The 22,884-nt window shown below is 36.2% G+C and overlaps 1 protein-coding gene across 1 annotated transcript; it reads left to right on the top strand.

Annotated features, from left to right (window-relative positions):
- Window positions 1-1,814: 1,814 nt before the first annotated feature.
- Window positions 1,815-13,628, top strand: mbip (MAP3K12 binding inhibitory protein 1). Its single transcript, XM_051868911.1, has 9 exons — window positions 1,815-2,004; window positions 2,319-2,429; window positions 2,805-3,014; window positions 5,343-5,439; window positions 6,708-6,773; window positions 7,424-7,576; window positions 8,576-8,673; window positions 13,170-13,208; window positions 13,317-13,628. The coding sequence occupies exons 1-9, from the start codon at window positions 1,855-1,857 to the stop codon at window positions 13,422-13,424; spliced, it is 1,032 nt and encodes a 343-aa protein (XP_051724871.1). The 5' UTR covers window positions 1,815-1,854; the 3' UTR covers window positions 13,425-13,628.
- Window positions 13,629-22,884: the final 9,256 nt, after the last annotated feature.

The following is a 22,884-nucleotide window of genomic DNA, read 5'->3' as shown; positions in this document are numbered from 1 at the left end:
ACAATATACAAGCTCAGGCGAGTTGACACTACTTTGATTGACAGGGGATGTGATTAACAAGAAGAGTAATGTCCTTATGACTCAAAACAAACCAGAGCTTGGCTACACTGACCAATATAGAAAAGGTAGGTTATGAATAATATTAACTGGCTGCCCAGAAAACTGCCCAGATGCATTAACAATTTTACACTTAAAATATATGTGGATTACAGTATATTTGACACTGCAGAAAAGGCTATAAAAAGTATCAATTACACTTTATTTTAAGGTGTCTTTGTTACAGTGCAATTACTAAAATAAATACTGAGCTGTTTGAGGTCTGTACGATTTTTTTTTTTTTTTAAGAAATTAATAGTTTTGTTCAGCAAGGATGCATTAAGTTGATAATAAGTGACAGTGACTCTTTGCTGTCACAGGAATAAATTACATTTGAAGAAAGTTGTTTTACATTGTAATCATATTTTACAGTATTCACATTTTTTACTGCATGTTTCATTATATTTGGGTCATTGACAAATAAGGTTTTTAAAAGTGTAAAAAAAAAAACATTATGAAGATATAATTAATTTTGAAGTTTTATTAAGTGTTAACAATGAGATTATGTGGTTTTTATAATCAATTAACACTGCTTTTGTCATTTTTTACAAGATGGACCAAATTTGTCACCAAAAAAGTCATTCGGTTTAACCAAAATTTCGGTTTTACCGAATGACACTTTTGGTTATACCGAGTGACGATATTTTCAAACAATGATAACAGGCTGATATCTAACTAGCTAGCAAAAGGACAATCAAACATTTTATATTTAGTACAAGTTTTAAAAATATATTAACACCATTTTCCATGTTTTATAGCGGTTGTACCAAATGACCTGATGTTTCGGGACATGCGTATGAGCAAGTGAAAACATGAATTTATTTACTTATTTACTTTGCTTCACAACCATGTGGTCCTGTGCAGGTGTCTGAATGATGTCACATCCTGTCACATGATATTGACCACATGACTTGATCCAAAATGGTCCCTTTATATTGGTTACTCTGAATGACATCAATGAAATTAATTTTTCCGGACATTCTTTCTCATAACAAAGCGACGACTTCTACCTATAATTTTAAAACCATTTTGCACTATGTTGATATATGATGTTATAAAATCATGCCAGAATAAAAAAACATATACATTTATTTCATTTTAAGATGTTTTAATCACAAATGAAATGGCTGTATTGGCCTTTGGACGGTTAAACCAAATGACCTTTTGACACTTCAAAATCTTTAAAATACCTTTATATGTAGCAAAATATAATTAAAACCTTTTGGATTCAATAAAAGAGATTTAGTTGTACTACCTTACATACTTTGGATGTCATATCTTTGTTTTTTATTATTAATAAGGTCTTTGGAAAAAAAAAAAGAAAAAAAAAGACCCGTCATGTCATTGACGCATTTACACAAACTGAGTATAATTAGGCATAATTTACAGTTATTGTTACATAACGTGTTACAAGGACACAATAAAATAAAGTGTTACCAAATTATCATATCATATTCATAGCTTACAGTAGCCTATAATATAGTGTTTGATACAGAATGGCTACTTAAAGGTTTACATTATATATAAAGGAACTATCATAGTAACATGTCCAAACAACATGTTTTTTAATAATATGGTGGAATTGTACATAATAAATATAAAACAAAACAAGATATCAAACTATTACAATGAAATATTCTGTTTTGCTGTCGCACATTTTTGAACCACGATCAGAGCGCGTATTCCTAGCGGAAGTGATGTAATGTTATACAGGAGCGGGTTAGTCCAATCAGCGGTGCCGTCAAGAGCGGAAGTGTGATGGCGGCGGACGGAGAGAGACGCGATGCGCGTGCAGAAAGTAAACAGGAGAAGCGCAGTAACCAGATTTCTCATCATGGTGGACACCGGGATGTGTTCAAAGACTGCATTGGCTCTATTATGGAGTCACTCGCTGAGCTTGGCGCAAAGGTTTGTGCAAATAGGATGCAAGCGCTTTAAAACAGGGTTGGGAGAACTGGGATAGAACCACAATGTGTAGAGCACTTAATGTACCTTTAAAGTCTTATAAAACCTGAAGCTTGAGCTTGTTTGACGGTCTCAGTTTGTCAGCTGATCGTTGCTGGTTTTAATCCCTCTCAAACCAATAAACAGACCAGCCTGACTAGACATGGAGACTATACCTAGGCTGGTTTAGTTATTTCTTTTCTCAGCAGGGATACCCATTAAAAGCAAATGAACAGTTTAGAAGCAACAATAATAAATAACTTTCTCTTGTTTTCTAGTTAAAAGTGGGTGATAAAGTGTTGAGCATAAGTGCCAGTGTCAACAATGTCTCTGAGCTTCAGCCTTCTCACGTGTACACCTGTTTACAACAGCACATCTCCAAATTACAGGTAAACACAATGCATAAATAGTGGTATCATGTGCATTATATAATGTAATTACATAAATAGACATGAATACATAGACACCATATTTAATTAATTTTTGTTTACATGAAAACAAGGCTGTGGAAGATAGACAATGCTTGTACAAATTGTGTCAATAGTTCAGCTATTACATTTTTGAAAAACGAAATTTGTGCAGTCATTATCGTAAAATAAACCCAGAAAGGGTGTCACAACACCTTTTTCCTCCAAAACTGGAATTCAGATCACCCTATCAGGGTTTATTTTGACATAAGACGTAATTCGTCATTGTAAATACACATTGAAAACTGAAAGATGGCGTGAGGGTCAGAAGAACTGTCTTGTTTCTGATTCTTCCAGTCAGTCTCTGAAAATCTGAAGCAAATGGTGGAGGCGGAAAGTCACTCCAATCCAGGCAACAGTGACAGGAAAGAAAGAGCAGATACATCTGAACAGATGTTGGTTGACTCAGAGCATGTTACTCCTACATCTGACCACTGTATTGCCCTTGAGGATCGTAATAAGACCCAAGTTGATGATAATGTGCAGATCAAGGCTGCTAACTCAGAGGTAAAACACCTCAAACATACCACTACACACTATTGTGTATATAATATGTTTATTTATATTTATTTTAGTGCTGTCAATCGATTAAAACAAAATAACTGATTAATCGCACATTTTCTGTAATTAATCACGATTAATCGCACCTAATTTTTAATATATTTTTATATTGTAATAACTTCACATTTAATCTCCAAGTTATTGTAGAAACAACATAAAGACCGAATATTTTAAAAATACAGAAACCGAATAAAGTTATCAAACATCACAGTCTTCACTGCATAAATTAAATATAGATTGATCCTTATTAAAGCTACAAAAGTTATTCAGTCAAGAGCAGTGAGTGATTTTCTCTTAGTTTTTTGTTCTTTGATTAACATTAATGAGAGACAGCGGGAAGTTTATTAGGCTGCTGTCACTTTAAAGATAGAGTTCACCCCAAATGAAAATTATCCCATGATTTACTCATCCTCAAGCCATCCTAGGTGTATATGACTATCTTCTTTCAGACAATCACAGTCGGAGTTATATTAAAAACATATCCTGGCTTTTCCAAGCTTTATAATGGGAGTGAATAGTAACTAAGATTTTGAAGCCCAAAAAAGTGCATCCATCCATCATAAAAGTAATCCATACGGATCCAGGGGGTTAATAAAGGCCTTCTGAAGCGAAGTGATGAATTTTTGTTAGAAAAATGTCCATATTTATAACTTAATAGACTATAATCACTAGCTTCCTGTAACATCCGTCCACAAGTTCGTGAGAGAGTCGAATTCCAGTGGAAGAGTGACCTCTGACCTGGTGTATGACGTGCGCAGGTGTAGCATAAGCTTAGGTGAGAGTAGACGCCTCTCGCAGTTCAAACAAATAGGGCTGGGCAACAAACTCAAGCTCCTCCGACATTATAAAGTTATAAATATGTATCTTTTTCTTACAAAAATGCATCGTTTCGCTTCAGAAGGCCTTTATTAACCCACTGGAGTCATGTGGATTACTTTTATGATGGATGCACTTTTTGGGATTTAAAATCTCGATTACTATTCACTACCATTATAAAGCTTGGAAGAGCCAGGGTATTTTTAATATAACTGATTGTGTTTGACTGAAAGAAGAAAGTCATATACACCTAGGATGGCTTGAGGGTGAGTAAAGCTTGGGTAATTTTCATTTTTGGGTGAACTATCCCTTTAAGACCTGACTCCATGACGCGGATCTGACACATCCGATGTCCTCAGAACTGTTTACAGTTATTTAAGACTTTATTTGACTCATTTAATACCAGGATGTTTGGCAAAGCAGGCATTTTGGCACACTTTTGTGTGTTTTTGTCCATTTAAGCACGAAAGAGAACTCAATGAAGCGACTTTCTGTGCACATGATTCATGTGTGTGTCACACAGACAGGAGATTGACAGACAGCACACCGGTACAGATTTAAGTTTTTTTTTTTTTTGTCTTATCATGCTTGAATGGTTTAATAGCACTGTATGAGTTTCTTTCTTCTGTTAAACACAAAACAAGATATTTTGAAGAATGTTGGTAACCAGACAGTTGACGGTAGCCGTTGACTTCCACAATATTTCTTTTTTACTACTATGAAAGTCAATGGCTACCGTTAACTGTTTGATTACCAGCATTCTTAAAAATATCTTCTTTTGTGTTCAGCAGAAGAAAGAAACTCATACAGGTTTGGAACAACTTGAGGGTGAACTATCCCTTTATTTGTATTTACCAATGATTATTGTTGGACCGAACATTCTGATTTTGCATGTATTCAAGCAATCTCTTTTCCCAAACACAATTAAAGTTGATTGTTTGACAGTCAATCTTTATTATTTGCATATAATCTGCCCCAGTTGGCCAGTCATAGGGAGTGTGAATTGCTATCTGTGGACAGTCAGTTGAGAATGAATGGAAGGCTCTTTCACTGCCTGCTTTCCTTCAGAGAGAAACAAATAGCCACCCACTTTGAGAGTCCTGTGAGAGGTCCTGGTCCTTGCAACGTTATGAAGTGGATGTTCATTACATGCTGAAATTGCATGTGGGCGAAGGACAAGGAGGCCCTCATTTTTATTGCTTATTTATTTACAGTCACTGTAATAAAAGGCCCAAGCAAATCACAACTATCTGAAATGGTTGCGTGTGAGAAATATTTTGATTTTTGGAATAATTGTGTCCACTGCGGTCACTTGTTAGTCATGCAGCCCATATGGCCTAGTGGTCCTCATTAAAACTAAACAGCAAAAAAAGAAGACAGTGGATTGATTTTTTTTCTTCTTCTTCAATAGCTCATCAGTCTGACCCTCATTGCTCTCTCTCTTGCTCATTTTCTCAGATTGAACGCAGGATATCTGCATTTATAGAGCGCAAACAGCTGGAGATCAATGAAAACAATGTGAGGGAGTTTTGCAACGTGATCGACTGCAATCAGGGTGAGAATGGGAGGGCACTGGCGACACGGGGGGTGGTCAGAGGGATACTGCACTGCAATTGCCAATGTTTGTAAGAGTGCTGATTTCTACAGACATGAGGTCAGAATACACTCATCATTCTAAGACTCAATCCTCCAAATACAACCAGATCTTAAAAGCTCTTTATTTTTACCAAATCAGGTTTTGACATCTCTGGGGTGTTTACTATTGCGTATGTGCATTTAAAGCTGCTGTCCGTAACTTTTTTTTGGGTAAAAAGTATCCAAAATTATTTTTTGAGCAAGTACATAACCAGCCAGTGTTCAAAACTATCTCTTTACCTTAGCCCGACTCACAACGGTAAGCTTGTAATAATGTTTCTTATTATGAGTGGTACTGGTAGGTTTCTGCGGGAAATTCGAGCATGTTTACATACTTTATGTAAATAAACATTCGTCTGTTTACATAAAGAAGGAGTCCCAGCTAGTAGGCTATATCATGTGAGGATGCTGCATTTATAACCTTTTTTCACAGCAGCTGGAATAATTAAACTTATCATTTTGATGGCAGATTGTATGGTATGACAAATTAACGTTATATATAGATTAGTACAGAAATTGAAGTCTACAGGTAACGCTAATACACACTAAATACACGTAGCAATTAACAATTTGAGAACAAAGTATAACAATAATAATAATTTGATTATATTTGATTAGATTGGTTAGATTTAATCATCATTGGTAGCGCAATGTATTGTAATGCTTTTAATGCTTGTAATTTTTTTTTCTCAGTTGGTCAGAACAAAAGTGGCAGACATGTTACTTGTTCAGATGACATTTCCCAGTGAAAATCCGGTAACACTTTACAATAAGGTTCATTAGTTAATTGTATTGCTCATTGTTAGTTCATGTTAGTTAATACATTAACTAATGTTTAACTAATGAACCTTATTGTAAAGTGTTACCAAAAAATCTTACTTTGGTCATACTTCCAAGACTACAATCTGTTATTCCGAAGTACAGTATCCATCGGTGCGGTGACTGACAGCCACACATACTCAAAACAGCGCTGAGGAGCCATGCCAATTCACAACACACGTAAAGATTATAATTACGCACATAACTGCAATTGCAGGTTTCAAACAGAGATGGCGACAGAGGCAAAACTTACGGACTGCAGTTTTAATCATTAAAGTAGTGAAGCAGACTTTTTTTTTTTTTTTTTTTTTTTAAATATACTTTTTTGCACAAACTAAAAATGTTTTTTTTCCCCCGTGTGGTCTATAGAAGACAGCTGTGCAAGAACTGATGCAGTCTTCACACCATATCCTGGTTTCAAGAGTCACGTCAAAGGTTAGGACCTTGTTCATTCTCGTTATATGGAAACTCAAGTCTGCTGTTCGAAAGTTTGGAGTCAGTAAGATTTTTTTTGTATGAAAGAAATTTTTATTAATGCATTAACTAAAAACCAAAAAATGGTAACGCTTTAGTATAGGGAACACACATAAACTATTAACTACGACTTTTCCCTCAATAAACTCCTAATTTACTGCTTATTAATAGTTAGTAAGGTAGTTGTTAAGTTTAGGTATTGGGTAGGATTAAGAATATAGAGTAAGCCATTAATATGTGCTTAATAAGTACTGAAAAACAGCTAATATTCTAGTAATATGCATGCCAATAAGCAACTAGTTAAAAGACTTTAAAATAAAGTGTTACCAAAAAAATCATAGTAAAGACATTTGTATTGTTACGTAAGATTGAAATAAATGCTGTTCTTTTGAACTTTCTATTCATCAGAGAATCCTAAAAAAATGTATCGCTGTTTCCACAAAATATTAAACAGTAATGTTTTTAACATGAAAATAATTAGAAATGGTTCTTGTGCAGCAAATCAGCATATTAGAATGATTTCTGAAGGATCATGTGACACTGAAGACTGGAGTAATGATGCTGAAAATTCAGCTTGTGGAGCATTCATTGGTGTTTGTTTGCTATTGCAGTGACACGTGTTATAAATACATATGGACCTCAGACCAGAGGGGCACGGGCTGAGTTAGGAGACCAGCCGCAGGGGTCCATCAGCAGAGACTGTGGAAACCCTGCCATTGAGGAGAGGCTCCATAACATGGAGTCTCACCTGAAACTTCCACCAAGTAAGAGGGATCAATAAAAGAGCAATAAAAAGTTCAATGTCTTAAAGGGGCTCTATGTAAGAATTTTCATATATTAATCGCTTTTTTTTTTCTTTTTTTTATTGGCATTGTGTGAACAGTTTGTAACGAAATTTAAAAAACAAGACCTTCCCCAACTTGAAGGCCTGTAGACTGATAATAAGGCTACGTTCAGACTGTCAGTCCAAATCCGATTTTTTTTTTTTTTTTTTTTTTTTTTTTTTTTTTTGCATATCCGATTGAAATCTGATCAGATTTAGCAAGTGTGAACGGCAAAAAAATCACATGAAATGCAATTTTTACAAATCTGTTTCGAGCTACATTCATATGTGAAATCGCATTTCTGGAAATCCGTTTCAGTCTGACTGCTCTAATCAGATTTTGCGTGGGTTGTGACTTTTTTTATACCATTTAAAATGGAGAAATGCAGGAACAATGTTGTGTTGTTGCAAAGTATCAGATGAGCAGAAAATGATAATATAACGGAGACATGTTTTGCGGAGATGACAGCACACCAGCCTCCAGTTTTTTTGCTGCTGCCTTATAAGACGCAGTAGTTCAGTGCGGCAGATACACATTGTCATGTTGTAAATAAGACAACATCTGAAACGTATTTTGTTGGACTGTCTCAGTTTTAATGCAAGTAGAAATCTTTTTTTATGAAGTACACTTACACAAATCGGATCTGAACAGTTGCGATACTCAGTGTGGACATCAATAATTTTAGATCAGATTCCAATCGGATACACAGATAATCAGATTTGGACTGACAATGTGAACGTAGCCTAAGTTGCTTGCTGCAGTTCACTTAACGGCCACTGGTGTCGCTAATAACACGGGTTTCTGAATTCTACATATAGCCCCTTTAATGTATGACACTGTATTTAATTAGGCTGTTTTTTTGTAGTCCTAAGTGTGTAAGTGTGTGCTGACAGATGAATTCTAGATTGTAACTCTACTGTTACTGCATCTGTCTCTTAGCGGGTCCAGTTCCTCAAAGCGTTTATCAGCGGCTAAAGAAACTTGAAGATCGAATTCTGGAGCTCGAGGGTCTTTCGCCAGAGTACTTCCACTCCACAGTAAGTGGTGGGAAGAGAGAGAGAGAATGTATGTGTGTGTCCTTGTGTGTTGGAGGATTGGATGATCAGATATTGAATTAGTTTGTTCATCTTAGTGGTACAAGTTCCACACTCTTTGAACATCCACAGTATCTTATAAACACAGGAGACTAGGCGCTGGGTGATTTTGGTAGGGAGTTTTTTTTTTTTTTCTCTTCTTTTTTTGTTTTTAAATTAATCACAACATCAATGACTATATTACACTGTCTAATCACACAGTGTGTTTGTATTCTAAAAGAATAATAGATAAAAATGTTTAAAGGGAATGTAAACATGCCACTGGAGTTCCCATTGAGGCATGGATAATCTGCTTAAAATGACAATTTATTCATTTTTATAATTAAGAATTAATCTGATGCAAGCTTGACTGATGTGACCTGCCATAACTGATGCTAACGCTGGATAACTACAGATTTTACTTCCGCATTTTTGTATCTCTACCCACGGACAGTCGGATCAGAGGGTATTAACAAAACAGATATTGTAAGTGTAGGTTTATCACCGAAAATTGTATCGTACTATGTCTACTCTTTAAACAGCATTATGGTAAAAATGGAACACTATGGCAATTGCTTTCTTACCAGTACGCGATGACGTTTCGCTTCAGGTGGAACCAACAGAATGGCAGTTTGTTTCAGTTTTTCCCCTCCATTTGGCCTAAAACACTGTGTTCGTGGATGGAAATGTTTACTACAAAGATTTTCCGAATCGTATTTACGATTCTTTGTAGCCTTTAGCCACTGCCTACAATGCACTGGGTCCTTCACTGGAAACCAAAAGTCACTCACACCCGCTAAATGTTTAGTCTTTGAATTCTTACACCCAGTAATATAACAAGTTGACACCATTATGACTAAAAGTTTGCTAAGAAGTATTTCCTAATAAAGCAACACGGTATTTGACTCTGGTCGAGCGTGCCCATAGCAGACTGGTGGAAGTGGCCTTTGAATGGCAACATGCTCAGTGCATTATGGGTGTTGAAGTTTTCCTAACTATTTTGGCAAAAGGGAAGTAAACAGCCTTTTTTGTCTGTTTTCTCTAGTTATGTAGTACCGATTTCACACCTTTTTCACCTTTTTACTGTATAGGCAACCAAGTTTTATTGAAAGCCCATGTTGCCAGCGGTGAACTGTTGGACTCGACTGGCATTAAGAAAGGTGTCTGATGAAGTTTTCCTTTAAAGGGAACCCCTGATGTTCAGACTTGATTGGCTTAATATAATGTAAATGATGTCTCTTACTGAAATATGTGGTAGAAAACCCATGAAAGATTTACGTTATTTAAAAAATCCATGACATATTTGGACCGATTTGGACAATGGGCTGCGCCATTTTGTTTAGGTGCACAGTGCGTTCTATGTCCATGACGTCAGATAGTTGCACTTGGTGAGCTACTGACACTGTCCTATTGCTATTTTTACTGCAACACAACTCGGAATATAATATCCGATGCCACATTTTGCAGCTTTTGGTTGTGATTTTCAGTCGATGAGCCACAAGAGAAGTGATGTAAGTCTTCACTGCTTTACTAGCGATAAGAGGAGAAAAGAATGGGAAGTTGTGCAGAATGTGGACGAATAAAACTTCCTAACTTCTTCACTTTAGACCTGATGGCTTTGAGGCTTTTTGTCTGTATGTTCTGGTGCAACGGTAATCTAGTAACGCATACAGGTCTTAATATCCACGGGGTTCCTTTTAAAACCCGATCATCCTTTTCAATTTGAGCCAGAGCGCAAAATTAGTGAGGATGAAAACATCGAAGCTGTGCAATGTCTCTGTGGCTGTTCTAACTACTGTTGTATAATTGACGTGTTAAACTCATCTGATCACCTGAATGCATTACACATAGTTAAACATGCTGAGAAGATGCTACTGTTTTTGCGATCACAGATATCTTGTGCATCGCAGCTTTGAGGCAGTCTGTCTCAATCGAGATGTGTTATAAGCTTACTTTCATCAGTCTCCACGACAGGCGCAGCATTTGGTTAAAGCATACACTTATACCCATCGGCAACTGTAAGCTCTTTCAGCTGTGGTCTACTAAAAGCCTCAAAGGCATCAGGGCTAAAGTGAAGAGAACAAAGACGTGGATCTTTAGGAAGTTTTATTCGTCCACATTCTGCACAACTTCCCATTCTTTTCTCCTCTTATCGCTAGTAAAGCAGTGAAGACTTACATCGCTTCTCTTGTGGCTCAGCGACTGAAAATCACAACCAAAAGCTGCACAATGTGGCATCGTATATTATATTTCAAGTTGTGTTGCAGTAAAAATAGCAATAGGACAGTGTCAGTAGCTCACCGAGTGCAATCATCTGACGTCATGGACATAGAACGCACTGTGCACCTAAACAAAATGGCGCCGCCCATTGTCCAAATCGGTCCAAATATGTCATGGATTTTTTAAATAACGTAAATCTTTCATGGGTTTACATATTTCAGTAAGAGACATCAATTATGTTATATTAAGCCATACAAGTCTTAACACCAGGGGTTCCCTTTAAGGGCGGCATGAAATGAAAACATGAATATTTGTGTTGGTGTATTCCTAAAAATAAAAGTTTTGTCCAATAAAATGCTTGTTAGAATGAGAATGTCCCCTCATCCTAATAGCTTCTGCCAATGAACTTTATTTTTAACATGATGATTATTAACCTGTTCATTTCAACCTGACTTTAATCTGACATTAATGTGGCAAATTTGAGTGCGGATGGTTTTATGAATCTGTCACAATGCAATACTGACTTTGCAAAGTATGGAAACTTGTTTCCGCCACTGAATAAAAAATAAAAAAGGTAATTGCTACTTTTTATCTCACAATTCTGACTCTTTTTCTCAGAATTGCGAGATATAAAGTCGCATTTGCGAGTTATAAAGTCAGAATTGATAGAATAAAGTCTTTTTCTCACAATTGTGAGTTTAAATCTTGTAATACTGACTTTATAAATCGCAATTGCAACTTTATATCATGCAATTCTGAGTAAAAAAATGTCACAATTGTGAGATGTAAACTCGCAATTGTAAGGAAAAAGTCTCAATTAACCCCTTTTTTTTAATTCCATGGTGGAATCAAGCTTGGATCTTGTGAAGAAAAGCACTGTTGCTTATGTTATATAAAGGGATATTTCCTAAAGGTCAGAGAGGGAGTGGGAAAATACACTAGAAATGGTGGTGTATTATACACTACTAATCAAAATTTTAGGGTCAGTAAGATATTATTGTTATATATTAATTCATTTTAAAGAAATTTTGAATTTTATTCAGTAAGGACAGATTAAATTGATCAAAAAGTGAGAATAAAGACTTTTGCATTTTGTCTCTTTCAAATAATGGCTGTTCTTTTTAACTTTTCTATTAATCAAATTTTTGCACATAAATATTAAGCAGCTGTTTTTAAGTGTTTCTTGAGCACAGAATCAGCATATTAGAATGATGAGGGATCATGTGATACTAAAGACTGGAGTAATGATGCTGGAAATGAAAAGAAAATGTATAATATGACCCCTTATGACCCTTTTTTTTTGTGCAATTAGACTGAGTTTGTGTCACTGGTTTCTCTGTTTGTTTTTACACCGTCTGTACCACACGCCCTTGTTACGCTGAAGACTTCCCACTTACGTGTTTCCTCCTGCGCTCACGACAGTCGGCCGGAGAGTTCTTCAAAACCATTAAAAGCTGATATGAGTGATATTTTTTCCCCTCACTTCAGAATTTGTTATCCCTGTCAGATTGTAGCCCATCAAAGTTAGCTGAGTAAGTGCTCTTGAACCATTTCTACGCCTCCTCACACCAGCTTCACTTAGTTCAGTGCTGGGCTGAAAGCTAGCTGATTTCCATGTCCTTTACAATGTGTGTGTCTGTGTGTGTGTGTGCATATTGCCTGTAAAGTGGGACTTTGAGTGCCGTCAAATATGCTGATCTTCTTAGTTTGTAGCGCAGCTTTCAGCAAGTCGAATGAATTAATTGAACTCTGCTGACCAGGGTGAGCGGATATCATGCATCTGCCAAGTGGGTCCATATGCACACTGAAAAGTGATTAAAATAAAGACAAATTATGGGTAATAGATAAAAAGAGATGGACAGAATAAATGAAAGGGCCATTGGGTGACAGAAAGAATCCCGATGGCTCCCACTTAATACTATTAATCAGTGTAAGTCTATAGCAGCGCGGGTCTGTTGGCGGTGATTGAGTGATGCTGAAGGACATCTGTTTCATACTCTAATCATGTGCCGTTTCTGTCCACTTATGAGTGTCCTTCGTTCAATTTATTGTTTTGGTTGCCATTAAATTTTTCCTCCCGTTTTATCTTTATCTTTTTCTTTTTTTTTTTGCCATGTAAGGGATTTTTGCGGAGTCTGATATTGAGATAAACACTTTGCCGTTTGGTTGAATGACGACTGATGTGCAGTGTTCATATAAATCGGCATTCATTTCATGCTTTTATTTCTCTCTTCCCACAGAATTACTCTCACAAACGACCTAAAGCCTCAATGTCGCAGGTAAGTTCCATTACTGATTCATTTGTGTATTCATGGAGGGGAAAAAAATGAAGGTCCTGCTGTTCAGTGAGAACATATTAGCTGATGAAAACGTTCTTGTTTTCACAGAACTACAGTCTCGCTGAGCTGGATGGGAAGATAAGTGCTGTCAAAGCTGCCTTGATGAAGAAATCCAGCGAGTTCCAGCCCACAGACGCAGGAGAGTTTCCATACTGACGTGGACTTTTGCTTTAAATATTTTCTACCTTCTCTTCATGAGTTTCTTCACTTTTGGTCATGTATAGAACTGGGATGGTCACAGATTTAGGATTTGTGTCACTGTATATTTTATATCTGTAAAATGTACGTTTTGCTTTGTCATACATGTGTGTTGTGTGTTTTGGGCACCACTTATGTAAATAAATGTACATCTAATTCATGCATTCGAATTCCTGAGCTATTTTATTTGTGCGAATGTTTCTTTTCCTCTGTTTATACACACTCTCTAAAAAAATGTTGGGTTAAAAACAGCCCAAATTGGGTTGAAAATGGACAAACTTAGCAGTTGGGTTAAATGTTTTCCCAACATGCTGGGCAGTTTTATTTAACTATTGTTTAATATATGGCTGGCTTAAAATGAACCCAAAATAGATTGGAAATTAAAAATTCAGACACATAATTACTAGAGGCAACAATAATAATCAAAAGGTGAACATTTTTTAATAAACATTTATTGTTTATTATTCATTAAACATTAATAAATGTTAATTTCCAACATACTCTGAAATTTTTAAACAATTATTGAGTTAAATAAAACCATCCAGCAGGCTGGGCAAACATTTAACCCAATCGCTGGGTTTGTCCATTTTTAACCCAACAGTATTTTTTGTGTACGGTCCTGTAATTTTCTGAAAATAAAGTATTAATCCTCAGTATATATTCTGTATTTGGTTGTGTACAATGAATTTTTGGGGACTCGGAAATACTCTTTTTCATTAAAGAGAAACTATAATACGATAAAACACTATTATCAGACATATTGAACAGTAAAATAAATGATCTGCAAGGTATTTATAAGGAATTAGTTCACTATGTATTGTATAGTTGCCATTAAAATGGCTGGGAAAATGCAAAACATCTGGAAAATTAAAGCATTTTGTTTCCAGGATTGATGGCATATAAAGCTACATATATGGTTAAATTAAATAAATAAAAAAAAAAAACAATGTTAATGTTCTTTTTTATTGTCTAAATAATGCCTTTGTCATTGTATTTTTCTTGTGTAGAATATATGAGCTGTTATTATATATATATATATATATACACATACATACATATAAATAAATAAATAACTAAACTAGGACAGGACAACCCAAAATGGCATCAATCTGCTTTATACTCGTTTACAGTTACAGCCACTTTTAACCCCAAATTTTAAAACATTTATTTTCTGAAAAATGATGAAGATTCTTTCTATTTTAAATGTACAAGACATTTGAAGAACAATCCTTAAGCAGCGATGCCAGCGAAGGGCCCATGAATATGTTAACGTTAAAACTGATCTATGATTATTACGTGATTGAGGGTAGAGGTGACTGCTTAAAGAATGTGTGAATGTGATTGCAAACGGCAGGCAGAGAGAGCAGACAGCAGTAGCTGCTGTGAGTCACAGCGTTCATCTCTAGCCTCTCAATGCAACTTCATCGTATTACAGATTTTTTGTTTAGAATTTAAAAGTATAAATTATATTTTTTAGAAACTAAATCATCTTTGATTTTAGCCCAAATGAATTAATCAAGTGGTTTATATATTTGAAATATATATATATATATATATTTTTTTTTTTTTTTACCTTGAAGTGTTTGATAAGAAAAAGAAAGGGATAATTCACCCAAAAATTAATTTACTCACCTTAATATCGCTGCAACTCTTTATGACTTATATTCTGCATCTGCAAAACATCAAAGATATTTTAATTTAAAAAAATGAATACATTTTGTGTGGAATTAATGGTCACCATTCTTCACAATATCTTTTTTGTGTGTTTGTGTGTGTCCTGCAGAAGAAATGCATACAGGTTTTTAATGACATACAGTAAAGTAAATGATGACAATTTTAATTTTTGGATGAATTATCCCTTTAAAGGGATCACCCTCATGTCGTTCCACACCCGTAAGACCTTCGTTCTTCTTCAGAACACAAATTAAGATATTTTTGATGAAATCCGAGAGGTTTCTGACCTCCCTGTACACAGCAATGTTGTCATAAATTTTAAGGTCCAGAAAGGAATTAAAGACATCGTTAAAATAGTCCATGTGACTACAGTGATTCAACCTTAATGTTATGAAGCGACGAAAATACCTTTTTGTGCAAAAATAATGACTTTCGACTTTAAAGTCGGCATGAAAATGGAAGTCTTGTGCAACGGTGAAAATTATGAAAATGCAAGTCTTTTCTTCCCTACATTGTGATGTATATATGAGTGAAACGGCTTCTCGAACAAGAAGACGTGTAGGACGGGACTTGATTTTGTCCACTGAGAATTGACTGGATGATTGATTGGTTTGCTATTGGTTGATCTCATGTGAGTGACAGGTTGCCCCGCCCTCACGCCAGTAATTATATATTTTTTAGAAAGTTTACTAAATTATCTTTGATTTTAGCCTAAATGAATCAATCAAGTGGTTTATAAATTTATTTATTTTTTTACCTTAAAGTGTTTGATAAGAAAATGAAAGGGATAGTTCACCCAAAAATGTAGGGCGGGACTTGATTTTGTCCATCGAGAATTGATTGGATGGTTGATTGGTTTGCTATTGGTCGATCTCATGTGAGTGACAGGTTGCCCCTCCCTCACGCCAGTAAACACGTCAACAAAGAAGAGAAGAGATGTTGCTGCAAGAGGGAGGGGAAGTTATTTAAGTAAAGATTACAAGGGCACAAGAATAAAAAAAAAAAATAAAAAAATTATGTGCATACATAAATTTATAATAAATATGGCAATATTTCATTAAAAAAAAGAATTGACCATTTTTATTTCATGGTGACTCTTTTAGCACTGGATGAGAGTGCACGGATTTTTATTGAAAGACAATTTATTTAAACCACTTCGATGCCTTCTTTCTGAAAATATCTAGCCCAACAGAAGACACGTTTGGATCTTGCTGTACTTTTATTGCACAAGCTGTATCTTGGGCTCCTGTTCCTCTCAGCTTAGACCCACAATCACAATCCCGTCATGACAGGTAATTAAAACGGCCTGAGTGAAGGCTTGTCAAAACACGGGACTTGTTGGAATTCTCTGTGTGAGGGCTGCGATCTGTTGTAACAGTGAAGTGGGAAGCAAAAGCTGACTCCTCCAGGTGTTCTACCAGACCTCTTTAATTTTTGCTCCAGCTTTCTGAGCCCGAAAAAGGCCCGCAATGCACCCTGGGAGGTGTGTACTTGAACAGTAACAAAGCAAACGGGGGGGAGTTGTCCATTGTTACCCCTCAGCTTTTGTCTCAGGCTTGGACCCTTATGTAGCTTAAGAGAACAAATTGGCCTGACAATAACAAATGGATTATAAAAGTGAATTAAGGCCTTTGTTCTGAAGTATGGCTCAGCGGTGTCCGTTTGTCCCTCTGGTCATTAAGCTGAGAATGCAGGCAGGTGAAGTATAGTCTACATCAGTGACTGTCAGTCGCTGTCTTTTGTTGACTCGTTCTACAAATTAGTTCCTTGTTTTTTTTTTTTCTAACTATACACTCTAAAAAGTAATTCAGGGGACCTGTTACCACAACTTAAATAAATGCATGATTACAAGTTAAAAATTCTAATTTATTGTTTTAATTAAATATTTTAAGTTGCAAACATTATTCTGTTGACATAATAATGTTGATCATTACATCAACTTAATATCTTATGTAATTTAAACTCAAATTTCTGTGTTAATTGGCTTTTTAAAAAAATAATGCCAGTGATAAGTAATATCTTACTTGTTTATTATGTCATTGACAAATAAGGTTTTTAAAAGTGTAAAAAAAACATAATGAAGATATAATTAATTTTGAAGTTCTATTAAGTTTTAACAATGAGATTATGTGGTTTTTATAATCAATTAATACTGCTTTTGTAATTTCTTACAATTTGGACAAAATTTGTCACCAAAAAAGTAATTCGGTTTAACCAAAATTCGAATGACGATATTTTCAAACAGTGCTAACAGGCTGATATCTAGCTAGCAAAAGGACAATTAAACATTTTATATTTAGTACAAGTTTTAAAAATATTACAACATTTTATAGCGGTTGTACCGAATGACCTGATGTTTCGGGACATGCGTATGAGCAAGTGAAAACATGAATTTTTCAAATAGTTAAGCGAGAGTTAGTTACTTTGCTTCACAACCATGTGGTCCTTTGCAGGTGTCTGAATGATGTCACATCCTGTCACATGATATTGACCGCATGACTTGATCCAAAATGGTCCCTTTATATTAGTTACTCCGAATGACATCAATGAAATTAATTTTTCCGGACATTCTTTCTCATAACAAAGGCAACGACTTCTACACATAATTTTAATACTATTTTGCACTATGTTAATATATGATATAATAAAATCATGCCAGAATAAAAAATATATACATTTATTATATTTTAAGATATTTTAATCACAAATGAAATGGCTGTATTGGCCTTTGGACGTTTAAACCGAATGACCTTTTGACACTTCAAAAACTGTATGTAACAATATGTAGCAAAATATAATTAAAACCTTTAGGATTCAATAAAAGAGATTTAGTTGTACTGCCTTACATACTTTGGATGTCATATCTTTGTTTTTTATTATTATTAAGGCTTTTGGACAAAAAAATGACCCGTCACGTCATTGACCCGAATGTACATGTTAAATAATGATAAATATGATAGCTGTTGATTTGAACTGAAATAGATAAGATTATTTGGTTCAGGGCTACAAATCAGGTAGTTGGAGCTACTTGATTTTTTATTAACTAAAAAGCTGTTTATGCTACAAATCATTAAGTTCCTCTAACTCAGTGTAGCTTGTTGGTTGAACGTAAATTCACTCAAAGTTGTCATAACTCAAAAAAATTGATGCAAACTTCCGTTAATTTTTTGTTGTTGTTGTTGTTGAGCCAACACATTATTTTTTTAAAGTGTAGGAGATTTGAGTAATCTTACACTTTAATGGTACAGCATCGATGCATTTCTCCTCAATCACCATAAATGCCGAACGAAATCTTAGTAGAGACATACCAAATACACAGCACCCAAAGAAGTCTTTAGAGCAGTCAACGGCTATATTCTCATGATTTTATAAGGGTAGAGGGGGACGTTTTGAGGCCCGGCAGAGGATTAACTCCGTTCCCCACCCCCATCCACTCCACTTCACCCAGCCATTCTGTCTGAAGCAAAAGGTACTTCCGTCCTGATTCGTTTACTGGTTTCTCTCTTTCTCGCTCTTTCGCTACCTTTTACTATCTCCTCTGTTCGGCCTGTGTGTGATTAAGACTTTTTGCAAAGCCAGTTAGGTTTTTCTTTTTTTTTCTTTAGTTCTCCTACATTGTGCGAGGGAGAGACATGGACTCATAACCATTCATAACTCCCAAACTCTTAATGGGCTTCAACCCTCCAAAAAGAAGGAAAGAAAGCTTTTTTTCCACCCCTACTCTCCTGTGACTAGTCAGCTTCAGTCTTTCTTCCCCCCATGGCTCTGTGTCAAAAAAGACTGTTGCTCGTTTGTGCGGGGAACAATGGCGAACAAGGCTGAATCTCTAGCGCTGAACAAAGGGAAGAAAACAGGTTTTTCATTCTGTGGAACATTAGATTCTGACACATTTTAGCATGGCAGTTTTTTTTCCGTCCTGAGTGCAGTGGCTAGGCTCTTTAAAAAGGACCACCTGTTGGTTAGCAGGCTGCTCTTCATTACGCGAGCAACTATTATCACAGAGAGAGGAGCTCCGCAGGGGAGTTCTGAAGTTAACCCTGCCGGTCTGAGCCCGCACGCTTCCTGCCATGCAGCAGGAAGTCACACGCTCACGCTGGTACAATGCATCTACTTCAAGAGGTGTCTGGATGTACTTTTTGATTTTCCAAGTTTTAATGGAATGTAGGTTAATCCTCAAGGCATTTCATTAAACGATATCTTGGTAATGAGCATTTGTTTGACTTGTACGCTGCAGGAAAGATGTTTCTTGAAAAGTTAACAGATAAGAGTTAAACTGATTCAACCCAAAGATGCACAAAAAAGTTAATTATTAAATGAACATTTATAATTCATAAATCATTAACTATTATGCATTTAATTGGTGACAAGACTTTTTATTATTATTTTTGCATCTCATTATAAGATGCACAGCCATACATTTCCAACAGGAACATAGATTTGGGGGGGACAAATACTAATTAATTAGCAATTAATAAAAATAAATCAATAAAATCAACAAGTAGGTAAAGAATAGAATAGAATAGAATAGAATAGAATAGAATAGAATAGAATAGAATAGAATAGAATAGAATAGAATAGAATCTAAATAATGCTGGGTTAAAAACAACCCAAGTTGGGTTGAAAATGGACAAACCTAGTGATTGGGTTGTTTTAACCCAGTGGTTGGGTTAAATGTTTGTCCAGCCTGCTGGGTAGTTTTATTTAACTCAACTATTGTTTAAAAATTACTGTATTGTTTGCTTAAAATGAATCCAAAGTTGTAAATTGACATTTATTAATATGTTTAATACATGAACATTTATTAATAAGTTTATTAGATAATATAAAGCATTTATTAAATTGCTTATTAATAAATGTTCACCTTTTGATTATTATTGTTGGCTCTAGTAATTATGTGTCTGATTTTTAATTTCCAACCTTTTTTGGGTTCATTTTAAGCCAGCCATGTTTAATTATTATTTATTAAACCTATTAACAAATGTTAATTTCCAACATACTTTGGGTTCATTTTAAGCAAGCAATACAGTCATTTTTAAACAATAGTTGAGTTAAATAAAACTATCCAGCACATTGGACAAACATTTAACCCAACCACTGGGTTAACACAACCCAATCGCTGGGTCCATTTTCAACCCAACTCGGGTTGTTTTTAACCCAGCATTTTTTATAGAATAGAATAGAATAGAATAGAATACAATAGAATAGAATACAATAGAATAGAGGCAGATATAGGCAAATATTAAATGCACAATGCATCTTCCAGAAAATCTCACAAGGTGTGGCAAAAAATAGCAGATCTTTGTTGTCATTTTTTTATGTATTTTTTTTAATGGCACGAGATGCAATTTTTACCAGAAGGTATCTGCAAAGTTGACCAGAAAAATATAAAAATGATGTTTTTATATTTGCAATTCAAAAGTCGTAATTTTTAAATAACCAAAGATTTCGTCCAAAGCGATTAGTGTCTTCAAGGTATAGATTTAACCCGAATATTTGTGAATATCCCAAACCCATGACCTTCACTGTGCTCTACCAGCTACTGGAACAGAATTAAAGATAAATATTTAAACCAAAATAATTGAGGGGGATATAAAAGCTCATTTGTCCCCTTTCTCAACCGCACTTCAAACTGAAAGGAAAAGCAGTATATTTGGAAACCTTTGACCATATATGCACAGATGCTGCCCAAGTGGAGTCAAATATAACATCCTTCCAAACAGCCAAAGGGCTGTGTGGCAGTGTCTAGGCTCGCTGGGGTTAAAATGTGGCAGTTATATTGCCAGGATGGAGCAGCGGGAGCCGAATTCAGGCAATTACAATCAAGTCAGGGCGCAGTTAGAGCGTGGGCCTGGAACATGAGTAGGATGCTGATGAGACACTTAGCCACACAGCCTCAGCCATTGGCCCTCTCCGCTGACTGCCAACCCCCCCTGCTGGACAGCCTTAGATCCCTGCATCCCATTCTTACACATACTCTCTCACGTTCAGCCAGGAGTGCATCCGTGTCGTTGAAAATCATAAATATGCAATGTAACGGCTGCTCTGGTGGACTACATGGGGGTGGACATTTGTATATTATCCTCTCAAATGCTTGGACTAGTTGTTTTCATGTCAAACATGAAACACTTGATGATTTATGTCATGAATTGCAATTATTTACTTAGTTTTCCCTGCAAGAGAATGTCTTAGTCATGCAGGAAACTATATAATCGGAGAGAGAGTCACGCAACTCATATTGTCACCTTGCGAAAACATGCAGCAAGGAGTCTTTCCACCTTACAAGAAGCAAGCTTTTCAAAGTGCATATCGCGCTCCAACACAAATACACTCTTGAACATCGATGCATTAGGTTGCACACCTGAGGCCTGTGCCTGCCCTGTGTGAGCTCTAATCTAGGGTCCATTCATCAGAGTAGACCCGTCTGACACACATAGGCGAGGGGTGGGGGTGTGTTCCCCATCCTGATTACTCCAACCCATCCCAGCTTCACTCCGGCCTCCTGCAACGCCAGCATCTACACAAATCACTTCTGCCCTCCTTCTGGTGGCAGAGTCACTGTGCAGTGAGAGGAAGACACCTGAAAGCAATTAGGGGCTCAACCGTAGCTTGGAACTGGTGACTTTTCGAGAGCTTTTCAAACTTTTTTCCCCCTACTGGTTGATGTTTTTGTCATGCGAAGACACAAACCTGATTCCGAAGCACTTGAGATGCTTTGGAGCCCAGCTGCTTCAAAACAAAACGGGATATTTTTAGTAATTGCACGAGGAAAAGCATAACTTCGATGTGAGATTCTCCTAGATACCTATCTGCAAAAAAAAATGCAAAACAATGCATTGCGAGTTTCTCCCATGGCATGGAAACCTCATCTTGCTGCATCTAAGCTGTAATCCACATAAAATATGTTTCCGCATGTCTCATGTCTCAGCAGAGCTCTGTTTTGGGCTAGATTGCTAGTTAGTCACCTCAATTTACCCATAGCTTTCTCTCACTTGGTGTTTTGGAAGCCACTTCCCATCTGTATTGTCGACTTGGGGGTTCTGTTGTCCTGAAACACCTCTCGCCCAATTCCTCTCATAATGGCTGTTTTTTAACAGCACTTTATCTTCCCCCCTGGATCCCAGGCGCTGGGCTTGGCGACTCCATTCTTTCAAATTATTCCATCTTTGCACAGAGAGAGAAATTGGATTGTGTTGATCCCGTTTTTGCAGCGGGGAAGGTGGCCATAGCATTATCCTCGGTTTACACTGGTGACGGAAAGGCAATCACACAGAGGCCTCGCTCTGACACAAACACTCCAGCTTTTGGACGAGGAAATTACACCACAATAAGCTTGGACTCTGTGTTTCGAGGTCAGAAACTGCCTCAAACACACACACACACGCACACAAATGCCAAAGTGTGATGTGATCACCTGCTGAAAGACATTATCCATATCACTAGATGTCTCATTTCTTTTCTCATTTTGTTCAGTCAAGTGCATTTTCTGTAGAGAGTCAATAAAGTGAATAACTTTTGTTGAGGGAAACTGATAACATTTGTATGTTTCACCTCTATCAAGCTCTTCTAGTTGAAAAGCAAATGTTTACATTTTTTCAACAAAAAATGAAAACTTGCTAGGGTGCGCTGGGTGGTTGCTAGATGATAGTTTACTAGCCCAAGTCAAAAGAGTCTAGTCTTGCCACCACATATTGCAATGCAGTGTTCTTAAGAGTGCTAGGATGACCAAAAAAAAAAAAAAATGAAG

Source organism: Ctenopharyngodon idella, chromosome 17 (assembly GCF_019924925.1).
Source record: "Ctenopharyngodon idella isolate HZGC_01 chromosome 17, HZGC01, whole genome shotgun sequence".
Taxonomy (NCBI): Eukaryota; Metazoa; Chordata; class Actinopteri; order Cypriniformes; family Xenocyprididae; genus Ctenopharyngodon; species Ctenopharyngodon idella.
This window is presented reverse-complemented; position numbering and strand designations above follow the sequence as displayed.

What these genes read in the sequence shown, in the direction of transcription:
- mbip (XM_051868911.1), top strand. Translation starts at nt 1,855, where the DNA reads ATGGCGGCGGACGGAGAGAGACGCGATGCGCGTGCAGAAAGTAAACAG. An exon ending in CGTGATCGACTGCAATCAGG is followed by an intron (nt 5,440 to 6,707) that starts GTGAGAATGGGA and finishes TGTGGTCTATAG; the next exon opens with AAGACAGCTGTGCAAGAACT. An exon ending in TCACCTGAAACTTCCACCAA is followed by an intron (nt 7,577 to 8,575) that starts GTAAGAGGGATC and finishes TCTGTCTCTTAG; the next exon opens with CGGGTCCAGTTCCTCAAAGC.